Below are 16,866 nucleotides of genomic sequence, written 5' to 3'. Positions count from 1 at the left end.
AGTAAGGAATGCATTTTCCTGATAATAATGGGGCAAAGGCAACTGCACTTAAAATATGAGCTCTTCCTGGTTCTTATGGGGAAGCAGCACAACAAATAAGTGCATCTTTTCCAAATGTATGTTCCATTTTGGAAACATAGCTCATTTGTTCCTTTTACTGAAACTTCTGTCTAGTTCAACAGAATTACTAAAACTGGAACTCTGTAGTGAAGACAGCAGCCCTTGCTCAATTCTAAAGGTTTAAAAATATCTTCTCTGCTCTGCATTTAATTCCATGGGAAAAAAATAAAATAAAATCTTCCAACCTTTAAAAGATCCATTCTTCCATAATGAGATATTTTAAATTAGAGAATGCTAAAGTTCCTGGAACATGACCATGTTTACATTGTGTTCCATACCACTGTAAATAAGCGCCTGGTATTTTCAGCTGTGCTGAATGTATTTTTGCATAATGATTTTATTCCTGTTCATGCGATAAGCCCCAAAATTATGCATGGCCAATGCAGATCTAAATACAGTAGCATGAGAATCTACTACTAAAGAGCAGACAGTATCTATTATTAGGTTATCTAGCCCAAACCTTTGCCAGTGCCCACTGGATTTCGTTTTTGTTACTTTTGAGTTACTCAGGCAATAGTCTGTCACCAGTCACTTGAGGTGATTATTCCAGCCCAGCGGTTCTCTCAGCTGGAATGCTTCTCCTGATGCTAAGTTTAACATTTCATTTTGTTGAAATTCACCCGGTTCATCTTTCCACATATGCCTGAAGTGGCATTATAAATCCTTTCCCACTTTGAATCTAACCAAAATAGATGATATATTGAGTACAGTTAATGAATACAGATGGGTATATTTCTACCAATTATTTTTTGCAGCCCCCAAATACCTTTTCCCCATTGCTCTCACATGCCAACAGCTGGTTCACATTTCTTTGCTATTGGGCCACCACATCAGCACTCCTCAAAATGCCATCACGCATCTTCTGCTGATGATGGGCAAGTGCCACCAAAATAGAAATTCATATTTCTATTTGAAATATGAAAATTTTGAAAATCTAGAGAGATTCTGTTAATGTGACATAGCTATCACAGGAATCACAAACATGTATCCATCTGACCATCTCCTTCCATGAATGCCTGAAGTTTTCTTTCATTTATTTTTTTTTTCCTTCACTCACTTAAATAAATGATGTGTTAATATGGCTTTAACAATATTTTTTCAGACCAAACCCTTCTTCCCACTCTTTCTCCTACCTGCAGATTAATGAAAGGGATAATGCAGCCAGGATTGTTTGGAGTAACTAAGGAGAAATTTCTTTGCTTTGTGTGTCCTTTCTGCTTAACACTCCTGATGCATATTTTTAGAAAAGTCTTTGGATTTCCTTTGGCTTTCCACTTGCCTTATTTTGCTGTTATTGCCTTCTTCCCATTATTTTATTGAGCTTCTATTCAGGTGTGGTTTTATTTATAGGGAAAGAACTGTGCCAGCAGTCCATGTCATGTGGACAATTGTCCACTGGGAACTTCCTGCACATTCTTTCACTAAGCAGCCACCAGCTAGCAACAGCTTTTGGTCACTGCTGACCAGGGCAATATAGGAGCTGGCTAAGTGAAAGGATCTGAGAGACCACTGTAGTCCACTGATCACTGGTAAATTTCCAAGCACCACAAATCAGAAATGACACAATATGCCAGTCACAGGAACTGTGGATAGCAGGGTCAAAACATATATCATCATATTTCTCCTTTTGTGTTATACTCGAGGATCATCCTCCCCATACTTGCTCACCAAGCCATACATAGGGGAGACCCTTATATCACTCAAAGCTTTAAACAGCTCGCTTATGTATTGCTGAACTTGTACTCACTTTTTACCTTACACACTCAACCTGCTACAGGGAGCACCTTGCTTTGCAGTAGCTGCTCTGACACATTTAACAGCACAATTATAGATGACTTGGTAACCACCCATTGACTAAAAATAACCTAGCAACTGAAGACACACTTAGGTATCTATACTCAGATATCCCAGAGGAACCCTTCACAGTTCTTGGAGCTGGGGAAAACATATGTATCTCACCAAATGCAGCAGGCTAGGAATCCTCAGGGGCGGGGGTGGGGAATATCAGGGGACAAGATAACATTGCACAGCTGAAAGATTTTCCAGACAACACTCTGCCAGCTAATCCAACTCTTTTCCAACTAGCTCTGCAATTAAGGTTTCCTACTGAGAACAGTGACAGCATTATGACCTGGGGAATTTCTGACATAGAAAAAAAAACCAACACATCTGGGACTGGAACACTTAGAGCGTTAACAGAATTCAGTTCCAGCACTGGTGGTACTTGTAACAAGCACATATCCACATGAACTATTGCCACTATGCATAGGAGAGAGAACACAAGCTGTCACAAAGTAAAAGCCGCTGGGGAGGGAACAAGGACAGCATGTCCTCCATGAGGAACCATGTCCTCCATGAGGAATGCTGAAACTCATTGTTGCCTTCCATAGCATGGAATTGTTTTCATGCAAGGTTTCCCTCAACCTCTTCAGGAAGGAATAAATCGTTATCTGAAGAGAGAGTAAAGAACTTCTAGGCAGTCCTCCAAAAGGTGTGATTTCATTTATCTGACACATGTATGCTATGTCTCCCAGTGGACAGTTTCCTATCTTTGAGGGAAGGAGGGGAACCCATCTCTATTACATTGTCAGAACTACACATCAGAATGGAGACAACCATATTATCATGTTGTCATGTTGCCTGCCTGCCCTTCTTTTCCACTTTTTTTTTTTTTTTTCCTTCTTTCTTTTTTTCTTGTTTGTTTATAGCCTTCCTATGCTTTCAAGATGCCTTCATTCGTCTACAGAGAACAGAATAGGCAGCAACTCATATCCAGGAGGAGAACTACAAAACTCAAAGAGAAAGTCTACAAGGTCTTAAGGGCCTTTCCACCTGCACCCAGTTGTAAGATTATCATCTTAAAATAGTTCAGAGAGTATATAACACCTGAAACTCACAGTTAATACTGATGACTATAGCATAGTTTTAAACGTTCCAGGGACTGTAGAGCTACAAAAGATCACAAACAGGCTTGTCCTTGCATTTTCACCCTTTGTATATTAAAACAATTTGCATTTTTCTCTCTTCCTTTTTTTTTTTTTTTTTTTTCCCTGAAAAAGACTTGTATTATAACTGTGATGACTAAACAAATGAAATTAATGGAATTTAGTTATGATCCATAGTTTCCAGCATCACTTCCTGAATGTCTAGCCTAAATACATGCAATTGAAATGTTGTAACATTTAATTGGTAAATTCTTCATTGAAAATGAGACCCATAAAGTAAGCCATGCAGAATAAGCAGTGACTCAAGTCACATGAATCAAGACATAGCAAGCCTTCACAGATCAGCCAGCAATGCAGTATAACAGTCTTGTACAGAAAAGTTCAAACTTAGAACATTTTGAGGATTTTGTTGCTTCCCCTCATCTAAGTGGAGATGGGAAAAAAAATAACAATAATCCAAAATCAACAGAAGCAATACTATATAAACTGTGAACTCATACTCATTGGCAGCCTGGCTAATAAGCTCTATGTCCTATAGTTCAAACTTCACCAAGAAAACTTTCTTTAAATTTATTTACCCGTTGGTCTTCTCCCTCAAAACAAGGATATCACAAACACTGATTGGGAGCTGATGCCACAGAACAATGGACACTTTTAATTGCTGATAGGTAAGAATGAGAGCTGCAGCAAAAATGGAGCATATCTAGAGCAAAGAAGGCACTTCCAGAGTTAGAGAAAACATGCTCTGAATGTACAAGGAAGAGACAATGTGTGCCTCTGTAATGGTTGAGCTTGTTGGCTGATATTCCTGAGAGAAAGGGCAGTTTCTAATTGGTAATAAACTGGTGGAGAAGGAAAAAATACTTTTCAGATTCATGGACAGATGCTTTAAAAATATCCAAAACCTCAAACAAAACAAACAAACAAACAAACAAACAAATTTGTTACATGCAGAAAATAAACAATTAGAACAGTTATGTATATGTTAAAATGGGTTAACCACTATGGCACTCTTATTTTAAGTCTGAAAACTCTGTTTTCAAGAGTTTTAAACCTGCATCCAACTGTGACATTAAAGGAGGCCCAGAATGTTATACATGAAGTTTCTTCTGGGTCTGAGTTCAGGACTTCATTTTGAAAACATTATTAAGTAAAGGAGAAATTAGAACACAAACATGTTCATCATTCTGGAATATAAACCAATACTTTTACAAGCCATTCATGTATAATATAGTCTCCTAGTTTACAATAGTACAAAAGAACAAAACAATACAGACAAAAAAAAAGCAAACAAACAAACAGAAAAAACATATTAGCAAGTCTCTAGCTAATATTAGACTATTAGATATGGTAATAAATAGTATAAGACAAATTTTGTTCAGTAGGATGAAAATGTATTACTGCAAGCCAGTATGAGTTTTATTACCAGACTCTGCTATGAGAAATTAACACACTGGAGGCCCATCGATATACACCTGGGGTGGGATAATGGTAGATTTATATAACCTTCTGCTGCATGTGCAACCTACTTACTATTTGTTTGCCTGCTTGTTTGTGTAAAATGTTTTTTTGATTTTTTTTTTCTTTCTTTTTTTTTTTTTCTTTCTATTTGCCTGACACATCAGGCACCCCATAGCTTAATACAGTTAATGAAGTGGCCACTTTATAGCAGCTTTTCACTTTTTTTTTTTTTTTATTTTTTCTTTCTTGGTGAAAAGCATGTCTCTAAAGGATTATGTCCTCTTTGTTTTTGTTTTGAAGAAGAAATCTTTAATTACATGAAAGGGGGCATCTAAGATTAGATTAGGCATTTAACAAAAAAAACAACAACAACAAAAAAAAAGTGAAGCTATTAAGTAGTACCCTTATCATACTGGGCAATATCAGCTTTGTTATGTTGCAGCTTCAGCTACCAGCAGCACACTAGCTTCTTCCGTAAAAATCTTACAGATAATGTAGCTGATTCAGTCAGATTTCAGATGGATGAAATACTACAAAGAGTATTATAGCAGCAGAAGGTCCACACCAACAGCCCATGCCCATACAGCCTTACTGGGCACAAGCTCAAGTTCAGTAGTCCACATGCTTTTAGTTGCCCATGTCTGTATCTGAAAGGTCAGAGGATTCATCATAGCTAATTGCTCGTGACTTAAAGAATGTATTAGGTAACATGTATAGTGCAGGGGCAATCACAGATTAGAGCTGGAATATAAACTGAAGTCTTAAACTCGTTAAGCCATGCCCACAGAAACAGTTATCTTTGTTCCTGAAGGTGCAGCAAAAATTTGAGTACAGTTTACCTCACTAGTATACTAATATAATGCTAACATTATAACATTAGAATAGCATGATATTATACATGGTATGGCTACTATAGAGAAAGTAGGCACATTAGAAGTGGTTAATGATGACAAAGTTTTTATATATGAACTACAATACACAGACTGGATATGGTATTTCATTTCTGAAAATATTTGATTAATTTTTGTTGCAAAAGATTGTTTATTTGGTTCAGATTTATACTCCAGAGGAAAGGTTTATAGTCTATTCTATCATTAAAGCAAAAAAAATAATAGGTTAGTAACACATTTTATAAACTGTATGCTCTCAGTCCATGCCACAGTGCTTTCAGAACATGCCAACACTCAGCAATTTCCTTACCCAGCTCAAAAGCATCTTGGAAGCACCCCGGACAATGTCTCATATACAGCCATTGAGGGTTATCCGCTCCAAAATAGCTGTTATAATCTGAATGGAAGAACCATAAATGATTCAATTGAAATCACTTCTGAAAACGAAAAAAAAAAAAAAAGAAACGAACACAGAATAAACTAAATTAGGGGGTCTAGCAGCTCACATACCTGATGATCTTAGATCTGAAGACTTGGAGGTTCCCCTTATAATTACCCTATCTTATGTAATGGCTACTTCCAGATGCTGAGAACAGTAATATTAAAACTGGCCTACACTGATTTTAGAACGTATTTTTACATCATTTCAGATACAAGTCAACCAAGTACATACCCAGCTGCATCTGATATAACTGAAATGAGGTAAAATAGCCTCTCTTTTCCCCACCCCCACTTTCTTAGAAAGAAGCTAATTACTCACATCTTCCCTATAAAGGAAATATAGTATAGTATGTACTACGTATCTACTTCCAGCCTAGTAAAATTCAGCAATATGAAATAAAATCTGACACTCTAATGCCATCAAATGTTGGATCCAAAAACAGTTTCCTTTGTTGGCTCTTTTTTGTTGTTGTTGTTGGTTTTTGTTGCTGTCGTTTTAGTTTTTATGAAGAAACTATGTGACAAAAAGAACACTACTTTTTTTAATTTTTTTCTCTCTCTCTTTTTTTTTTTTTTTTTTTTTTCCCCATCCCCTTTTTTTCCCTTCTCACTACAGGAAAAAATCTGGTATACTGTGAAAATAGGACAAACTAGAATAATTGTCATAGGGTATTTAACTTTTATTTTAAATGCCAATGCCAACAACATAGTGTATTCTCTTCTTCTGTTTGCCCATGCACATTTTATTCCTCCACTAGGTATCATTAGTTTTTTTAAATAAACATCCTTCCTTCATAATCACTTTAGAAGAATACAGAAGAGATACGAGAAGCAGGTAGTACAAGCAACACAATTTCTAACTGTATACAGAGCATCACTTAATGATTTAAGGTCTGCAAAGAGATGAGGAAGGGAGAAGTTAATCTGCTGAAAATATGTGCAGTTGGCATAAATCCTAATGACATGCCATAGGTATGAAGCTGTTTATCAATAAAGTTGTTCTATCAAAGTGGACAGAATCAGCATATGAGCCAGTGAATTCCTGCTGTGAGAAATCACGATAATCTACTGCGCCATAAGGGAAAGGTTCTTACCCTTTCCAGATTATACACCCTACTGCTTCACGTATAGAAAATGTGCCTCAAAAAGTTGGTGGCGTGCGGTAAGGCAATGATTAAATTGTAGTAATGCAACTGTAGTAGTCTGAATAGGTTTAACAGTTTTTGTTTTACCTGTTCAGATATTCTACTGAAGATATGTATGTTCCTTTTGACAGTCACAACAAAGGATAAGAAAATGTTAACAGAAACTTAAATTTTTGTTGTTTGTAGTAGTCATATGGAGTTATGCAAACAGGCATCTTTTGTTTTGGACAGTGTATTAATCATTGTTATCCCAATTATTTTTGTGAGTTTATGATACATACCATGTATCAAAGAAAATTAGTTTAACATAAAATGTAAAAGATTCCCTATTTTTAAAACAAGATCCCATTGGTCTTTTGAGTTTTTGTTTTTGTTTTTTGGTTTTGGGTTTTTTGTTTTTTTTTTTTTCCTCCAAATATTTTGGTAGAAATTTTATTGTCATTGCAGTAATCTACTATTAAAATATAGTCATTAGGAAAAATTTTGTTAACAAAGGACTGCAATAGCACCTAATTAACAGAATCATGAGCAACTTAAAAAGAGATGTTATGAAAAGCAACTAACTGAAAATAAAATGTCATTATTAACTATTGTTAATGATGCTTGTTCTTGATTTTACTTTAGTCCTGCAACAAGTTTTAGGGAAAAAAAAGCCCTTGAATTATGATTACGAATCCTCAAACATAGGTCCTGCATCTACTGAAAGACTGAAAGGAGAGATGGCTGTACCGAGTCATTAGCTAAGCCTAGAAAACAGGATACAATACATGAGGTTGGGAGCAGACTGATGGTTGTGAAACTGTGTTAAAATTACATGTTGTTACCTGTAGCTCCTTCTGCAGTATTTTTTGTTCTGGAATATTGTACCTTGCTTCTTTCTTTCATTTGTATTTCTACTGCCCATTTTACTTATATGTGTAACAGAGGATTATATCAAACCCATTCAATTCCCAGTCACAGACAAGAATAAAAGAAAATAAATAAAATCAAATAATAATAATAAAAAAGTAATAATAATAAATGATACAGATCTGCCTTCATGTATAACTAGTAAAGTCTAACCATAGCTTAAAAGCAATATTCCTCTTGAGAAGCCATCACTGTCAGAAACATTTCCACTATCACTTACACAGGAATTTTATTAAAAAACAATTCTATTCAGTACATACTGTACAGAAGCACTCTACTAATACAGTACATACATTACAGAAAGGGTAGGTAAACACTGGAATAGGCTCTTCAGGGAGGTGGTTGGGTCGCTGTCCCTGGATGTGTTTAAGAGCCGTTTGGATGTGGTGCTCAGAGATATGATTTAGCAGAGGGTTGTTAGAGTTAGGGTACTATGGTTAGGCTGAGGTTGAACTTGATGATCTTCAAGGTCTTTTCCAACTTGGGTAATTCTATGATTCTATGACACTCTAATATAGTGCAGGGATGGACATCACTGCAATCTGTACATAAATAACAAGCTATCCTATAAGCCCAGGAACCAACTAGGCAGGCTTAAACTATATGTTCACATCTTGTAATTGACCACAAGCTCATTTCCCATAATTTGATACTTTTGAAGACCATGTGGATTCTCTAGATTTAATACAGAAAGGGCACAGTATCTTTTTCCCACCACTGGGGCATTTTCAGTGTCTGTCTTCCAGTGGCCATGTATTTTCATAAACTTTTTGCAATTTGTATTTGATACTTCTCTCTCTTCAGGAAATGTGGTTGATTTCAAGGCCCCAAATTAAAAAGCTTTACACTGATGCAGAAGAGATATTTTGTTTCCTGAGTCTCAAACCTCTCAAACCCTTTGCACTTCTGAGAAGGACTGCTCACACTTATCCAGATCCCTTACTTCCATAATTTATTTTCTGCCTCTAGTTTCTACAAACAAATACAACACAAAGCAGCCCATTATGAAGTCTTTGCAGCAACAGTTTCCCTAGATTGGAAACTTATTATCAACAAGTTCTCTATGAAGGCCTTGGGAATAGTTAACATTCTTTTTCTTCTCCTTAGTGCTAATGCTCTCAGCCCCACATTCAGATTTTAATATTGTACAGCACTCAGCCAGGCAAATTATCAAATCAAATTACAGTGGCTCACCAATTTACCTCCCATCAGCTCTAAAGCAATACCTTGTTAACCTGCTGTAACTGTGTTGTGTGTCTGAACTGAACACGAATCAGTGAAGGTTATTTCAGAAAGAAAGGACAGTCTGAAAGAGCAGCTTATTTCCACAAGGAAATAAATAAATAAATAAATAATAAAAAATGGGGTAGACATTTGAGCAAACTGTTTAACTTTAAAGGCAATTAGACGATGGAATGACTTGCCTGAGGTGGTAGTTTAGACAATGTAATGAGAAGTGCTTAAAATAGAATAAACTATTTGTGAGGCAGATACAGATGTAAATAATCCTCCATGTTTTGAACTAGATGAATCAGGAGAGGTATCTTTTCTATTCAAATTCCTGAGTATAAAAATTCTATTCTCTTTCCTTGGGAACAGCTTTCAAACTTATGACTGTTTCCACCTGTTCTGAATACTAAAGTGAGACTGCACTCCAAAAGGCAGTTTAACCTCGCTGTATCATTATAAAGTAGATTTATTCATAACAAGCATCGATGAAAAACTTCCAGCAAAAAAGTCCTTAGTCAGGGAGATGCATATTGTTGCAAAAATGGATTGTTTCTCTAAGTGCTTATATGGCCCCATCACTATAGTATCCAAGCGCCTTACAAACATTAATGAATGTATTCTCACAACACCCCTGGGAGATAGAGATAGTATTATTAGCTAATGCACAAAGAGTAGCTTGTCCAAAGTCACACAGAAAGTCTGTGGCACAGCCAAGACTCAAAACTGTGATTTCCTGCTCGCTGCTGTAACCATGACTATATTCTGCCATCCATATACAGCATTTCAAAATATGTTACATATAACCTCAGATCTTTACACAATAAGCCTCTCTGTTCAGCTTTAGATTCAATTGCTGCCTTAATAAATAAGAATAACGTTGTTTATTGAAAAGCTTCATTATGGCAACAAATTTGCAGGTTACTGAAACAATGACAGTTATATGGGCCATAACTGGATCTAATATAGAAGAGCAATAGAAGTGTATTCCTCGATTAACATATCCAGAATGGGATGCACCATATCTAGAATAGGATTTTAATACAATATATATATGTATATATATGTGTGCATATATATATATATATATATATATATATATATATATATATATATATATATATTCCTTCAGATGATGTAAAGCACTATGTTATACAGAAGAAAATGAGTAAAAAATAGAAAATAGACAACAACAAAAGCAAAGAAACAAACAAAAACAGTCTAACTGTATTCCCAACATGGTTTCTTTCAGATAAAATATTTCTGTTATTTGTGTAATAAGAGGTATACAGTATTTTCAGTTTTAATGAGGTCAAATCAGGAGGGACAACTGCAGTAAGTGTATTTACCCCAGAAAAACAGAGAAAGGAATTTGGCTTATAAATTAAATATTAGAATCATGCAAAGATATGCACTCAGCATCAAGGTTGTCCTCCATATTATAGGATAATTTTTTAGTAATCTAGAGAGGTTAGCAGTATTATGAACTCAGAAATCTGATCAAATGATAACACGATTCTACTGAATCAGGAACACAGCACACTGTCTTTCATTTTGGAAGGGACAGGTACAGGCAAGGTACAGGAAGGTACAGGCATCACAATTTTCCTCAAATGCTAAACATTTTAAAAAATAAAATTATGGGATAACTGCATAAGTAATGGAAAAATATATGAAAAGGTAATCAATCACAAAGAGAATAATGATCAAAAAACACCATGTTGAAACAAAGTTAAGCATAATTTTGGAATTTGTTGACAAACAAACAAACAATAAAGAGACAAGGAAAGCAGCATCTGTTAAACTTCGCTCCTGCAGTTCCAACAATTACACATTTTTTCAGTTTGTGGCTTCATGTCTTAAGAAAGATGTAGATAAATTAGATCTGTTTTTAATTAGAGCTACCAACATAGCAGAGGGGATTTACATCAGATGCTAATTGAAAACAGTCTAGCTATCAGGACAGTTAAATGATGGCACAGATTATCACTGACAGGGAAGCCACATCTTAACGTTTTTTTGTTTGTTTGTTTGTTTTGTTTTGTTTTGTTTTGTTTTGTTTTTCAGGTAAATAAATATCCATTGGGGTAATCCTCATTCTCGTAAGAGTACAGACTATGCTGTGTCTTGCAATTCATCCCAATCTCAGTGTATATATATATACATTATTGCAGTACAAATAGTAGAAGTGGCCATTCAGAACACCTCTTCTCAATGAACCTCAGTTTGGAATCTACTATTTCTTCTTCTCTCTCATTTCTCCCATTGAGATTTCTTATTGGTGTTTACTTTCCCAATAGATCAAAAAATCAGAATCTGACCACAGCACTGAATTCGTTCAAATATCAAGTTGAGAGCAGCATTCCCCTTTGGCAGCAGTAGTCCAGTGCTGCCCCCCCAAAAAAGGGGTTGTAGGCTGGGTTTCTAGGCTATCATCTGCTTTATCACAGCCTCTCATCTCGAGAACAGCAAGCAGGTATCATAATTTCATTTCAGAATGAGAAAAATGTAACAAGGTATAGGTAATTGGCTAAATTTATTTCCTATTAAATAACATTAAAAAAAAAAAAAAAAAAAGTTGATGACCTAGCATGGGTAAAATTATTAGGTTAGAAAAGCAAAGACTATTGTTATTATAGAGTCTAGGTGCCCAGTTAGGTTGCACAAATAGCTTTTAATTTTCTCTGATTCTTCCAACACTATGGTGAAGTTGACTGCCTGTTCATGAATGCTCCCTGCTTTTGTTTGCACCTCTAAAAAACATGCTCTGATTCAATATGATGAGTGCTGGTGGTGGTTCTGTTTCATAAAAGCCAAAAAAAAGAACAGATGATAGACAACAAAATGGTTACCTGCATGACCATTTTTTTATTTCCTTTCATTTCTTTTGAGATTGTTGAAACAGAGGTTAATTAGAGTTAGCTGGAAAATGCATCCAACTAAAGGAGTAATAGTTTTAAGTAGGTCCTAGATACTAGTGGGAATTGGTCTTTAAGCAGTGAAACAAGACTGGAGAAAATGTTCTTAAGGACAAAACCAAGACTTCAAGCCTGCAACACCCTCTTTATGATATGAGTTCAGGCCATGTTATCTTGTTGGAATAGATTATTCCCCAGGCTGCTTTATCCCCAGAGATACACAGCTGATTGGGAGAAAACATTCAGTCATCTGAAAGTAAACAAAAGCCACTTCCTTACTGCTCTAGTCTGTCAGTGATAGCCATTAAATTATATTAATATCCCCATGTTGAGTCTGCCCATGACTGTAATAGGTGAATGATCTCCCTATGTCCTCCTCTTTCATCATGTTTTCTTCCCCTCTTCCTTTGAGGATGGGGAGCAAGAGATCAGTTATAGTGGAGTTTAGCTGCCACAGCCTCCACAGAAGTAGATGCCCTCATTCAAAGAGAAAATATGCCTAAAATATACCTTTGTCTATTACATGGAAGAGCTTGCTGGATGCTTTTCTAAAAACAAACAAACAAAAAAACTCGCTAGAAAGCAAGAAAGAGCAATGAATCTAAAAGGAATTTACCAGCAATCCTTCTTATATGTTAATAAGGGTTGTGAAGTTTTTGGAGTACTTGGTCAAACACTAATGAAAATGCCACAGGAAACCCATACTGGTAACTGAAAGTTAAGCAGCTAAGGTAAGAGTGAAATAAAGGCTAAGAGTTCCAGGTAGTTGTAATGACATAAACAGCCTTTTCCGTTCCTCATAGGAAGATCATATAGAGGAAAGGAGCATCAGTTTGAGCATCAGTTAAAATGGATGGCTCCACTTAAAATGGAAAACCACTATCCACATAACCAGCAAAGTGAACGATGAAGACTCAGTAAACAAAAAATGTCATAAAATGTTACTTGACATTTGCTCATGAACTGCAATGTGCTCATTTTACCAGATTGCCACCCTAGAGGTAACATCTCAGAGAATGGGACAAGCAAAGAAAATTCATTCTCTTACAAAGAAAATGTCCCATTTTCATTGTCTGTATTAATAATCTCCAGTTAGAGGGTTTCTAAAAGACAGTCTTCTAGATGAGATGTAGGTTTGGGTTTTGGTGCTTTGTTTTTGGTTTGTTTGTTTGTTTTTTGAGTAGTCATGAACTTGACTATGGACAGGTACCTGGTCTTTTTCACACTGCCCCATTAAATAATAAAAATCTGTGGAATTATTGGTAATTATCACATAAAAATTCAGACTGAAAACATCAAGTTCCCCAAGTAGCCTCCCTTCACCTAGAAACATGGAAAATATTCTCCAGTTCTCAGATCTTTTTTTGTACTAGCTCCTGTTGAAGCTTAAGTCTGAGTAGGCCTTTGTATGAAGTAAAGGGCCAGATCACAAAAGGTATAACATAATTTAAATATTTTCAGGAAAATTTGAGCTGATACACTGAACACACCGAAAGACATTTAAGTCAACAGAGAGAACAAATAGAAAAGTTAGACCAGAAGTCTTTCTGACCCTACATCATTCCTGGTCATTAATGAGAACGTTTCCAATAATAGTGAAAAGCACATCCTCATATTTATATGTTTGAAACTACCAAATTTAGTGTTACTCTGAAGAGTTCTCACATTTACCTTCAGAGCAAACATGTTTTTTATTGTTGTTCTTTCTTTTTTTCTTTTTTATTTTTTTTTTCTGTTTGTCTTCTGAAATGATGAATAGCATATGAAAATTTAAAAGATCAATAGAATTTTCAAAGTTTGCTTAATATATCAGAGATGAAATTACTAATGACTGAATAACTGGGTTAAAGAAAATTAGAGCAAAGCGCTAATTGCCTCATTATAATTCTGCTGGTTTGCTTTTGTTCAATTAAAGCTTAATAGTTTGAACTTTTCATTACTATTGAGTAACATAACAGATTAAAATCATATTGCATGATATCCCAAAGCAAGGGATTTGCAGAGAAGGTGAGGGAGAATTAACACACCATATCATAAACTAATGAAAAAGGAAGGGGGGCTGGGGGGGAGTGGATAGGGGAGGAGTGGAAGAAAAAGAAGAACACAAATACAAATATTTTACTTTTCTTGTTCTTCTAAGCATTAAAGCAAGATCATTTAAAGGAAGGGTCCTCATAAAGTACACAACTGTATGACATCAGACATTGTAGTGTATTCCATAAGGACGAGGAAGACAACAAATTATTTTCTATAATCAACCATATTTACTTTAAATGTTTGTGGTTTTGTTGTTGTTGTTGTTGTTTTCAAACAGAAACATATACTGTAACAATTTCTATACCGTTGTGCATACTTCACCACTGAAGCAAAGCGTAGCGCAGCCATGAACTGTCCGTTCAGCACCACAACGTACCAAAGCACCACCAGCTGTCATGCTACAGCTTCAGCAATTAACTCCAGCAATTACTTTATGAAACAGCAAGAGTTCTGCATGCATTTTCAGACTCTAAAGCCTACATTATTAAAAGAAACAATTTAGAAAAAACAAAGATCTATAATATCTATTTATAAAAATAATAATTTACAATGGAATAAAAACAGTAATTTTACAAAACTATATTTATTGTACAGATTAAACAAAAAGTCCTTTAAACTCAGTTGTTCAATCTCTATTGGTATTTTAAAATTTTATCACAAAGTAATTAATCATGTAAACTGAAGCATCAACTGAAACTAAAAAGTGTTCTTTGAATTTGCACTTCATAAGACACTACATAAACAGTAAACTAACTATACTAAATCCCACATACGATAAAATTCATTGTTTATATATGTAGTAAGTGTCGATGCTGCTTTCACATTCAAGACTTCAAGTGTCAATGTAGCAGAAAGTTCCTTCTTTCTGTAAGCAGTAATAAGATCATATTTGCAACATCAGTATGTTGCAGGTCCATTGTTCTTAGTGAATATGTAAGGAAATAGGAAAAGATGAAGAAAAGATTCTTAGGCAGTAAAGCTATATGGGAATCGACTACTTTTTTCCTTCCTTCCTTCCTTCCTTCCTTCCTTCCTTCCTTCCTTCCTTCCTTCCTTCCTTCCTTCCTTCCTTCCTTCCTTCCTTCCTTCCTTCCTTCCTTCCTTCCTTCCTTCCTTCCTTCCTTCCTTCCTTCCTTCCTTCCTTCCTTCCTTCCTTCCTTCCTTCCTTCCTTCCTTCCTTCCTTCCTTCCTTCCTTCCTTCCTTCCTTCCTTCCTTCCTTCCTTCCTTCCTTCCTTCCTTCCTTCCTTCCTTCCTTCCTCCTTCCTTCCTTCCTTCCTTCCTTCCCTCCTTCCTTCCTTCCTTCCTTCCTTCCTTCCTTCCTTCCTTCCTTCCTTCCTTCCTTCCTTCCTTCCTTCCTTCCTTCCTTCCTTCCTTCCTTCCTTCCCTCCTTCCTTCCTTCCCTCCTTCCTTCCCTCCTTCTTTCCTTTCCTTCCCTCCTTCCTTCCCTCCTTCCTTCCCTCCTTCCTTCCCTCCTTCCTTCCCTCCTTCCTTCCCTCCCTCCTTCCCTCCCTCCTTCCCTCCCTCCTTCCTTCCTTCCTTCCTTCCTGCCTGCCTTCCTGCCTGCCTTCCTTCCTGCCTGCCTTCCTTCTCTCTCTCTTTCTCTCTTTCTTTCTCTCTCTTTCTCTCTCTCTCTCTCTTTCTTTCTCTCTCTCTTTCTTTCTTTCTTTCTTTCTTTCTTTCTTTCTTTCTTTCTTTCTTTCTTTCTTTCTTTCTTTCTTTCTTTCTTTCTTTCTTTCTTTCTTTCTTTCTTTCTTTCTCTCTTTCTCTCTCTCTTTCTCTCTCTCTTTCTCTCTCTCTTTCTCTCACTCTCTCTCTCTCTCACTTTTTCTCCTACTTCCTTTGACTATGAACATATCTGACTGGAAGAGATAAAAAGTGCAGGTTTAAAAACATCAGTAACAATGCATTAAGACTCTATCTTAGCCATATAAATAGCTTCAAAGTTGTTACCGTCTTCTGTTGAATGTTTATACTGATAAACATTCCTGCAGCTTTCAGATATAGGGGAAGTATAATAGAAAGAAATGATGTTTACTCCTCGTTGATACAATGAAATGATTGTTCATGATGGAAAGTTCAGAACTCCATCTTGTGGTGATAATTTTAACTATACGCTGAAAACAATTTGGGAGAAGTGAGCTTCTTATGCTCCACTGCTGACGTGCCTTTCTAGAAAACATGAACTGATTATCTCAGCTGTTAAAAAAACAAACACTAAAATACTAAAAACTTGTCTACTAATACTGTGGTTGGTTTTGCATGTTAATTTGCAGAATTAATTTAATTAATTGTTATACAGGAGGAAAAAATTATTAAAAAAATAAATAAATCCTGCCACAGAAAGTCTGTTCCTAAAGATCAGGCCACTATTTGAACCTCTTCAATCTTAGGTAGAGGTAAAAACAATGAATCTAGCCTGTTGGGGGTACTCAGCTTTCTGTGTAAGTAGCACAACTCCATTTGTGATCAGACATGCCTTCATTACTGAAAGTACTGGTGTGTTGCAAGAGATATTAATAGCTCTACATCTAACCACATACAAACTTAAGGAAGAGACATCATTAATTGTCCCCTTGTATGCATTTCAAAGCTTCTGTACATCATCAGGAGCCTCTTGCAGAAGGAGAATATAGTTAGGAAAATAGAGACACTTTGCTAATCTTAAAGAAGACATTTCTAATAGTGTCTTTAAAAAAGTATTCCTGTCTTTACTACACAAATATATATTCATTGTTCCCTTTCACACTAAAATGTTCACAATAAAAATGTCTG

General features: G+C 35.9%; 1 protein-coding gene across 11 annotated transcripts in view; it reads right to left on the bottom strand.

Moving 5' to 3' along the window:
- TAFA5 (TAFA chemokine like family member 5) overlaps positions 1 to 16,866 on the bottom strand; it is a 487,828-nt gene that overhangs the window by 387,885 nt on the left and 83,077 nt on the right. For 8 of the 11 annotated variants that reach the window (XR_004306155.2, XR_004306157.2, XR_004306158.2 and 5 more), the window contains exon 2: positions 5,727 to 5,813. The exons of the other annotated variants lie outside the window; for them this stretch is intronic. Coding sequence is in view for 5 of the 8 variants with exons in the window: in XM_085514839.1 (XP_085370965.1) it covers positions 5,727 to 5,813 (87 nt within the window). In the remaining 3 variants the exon portion in view is untranslated. The remainder of the gene's footprint in view (positions 1 to 5,726; positions 5,814 to 16,866) is intronic. 11 annotated transcript variants of the gene reach the window in all.

The sequence above is a fragment of the Coturnix japonica genome, chromosome 1, assembly GCF_054131305.1.
Source record: "Coturnix japonica strain WE chromosome 1, WE-NBRP24, whole genome shotgun sequence".
In the NCBI taxonomy this organism is placed as follows: Eukaryota; Metazoa; Chordata; class Aves; order Galliformes; family Phasianidae; genus Coturnix; species Coturnix japonica.
The sequence above is the reverse complement of the archived record's forward strand: the minus strand, read 5'-3'. Positions and strand labels throughout refer to the sequence as shown.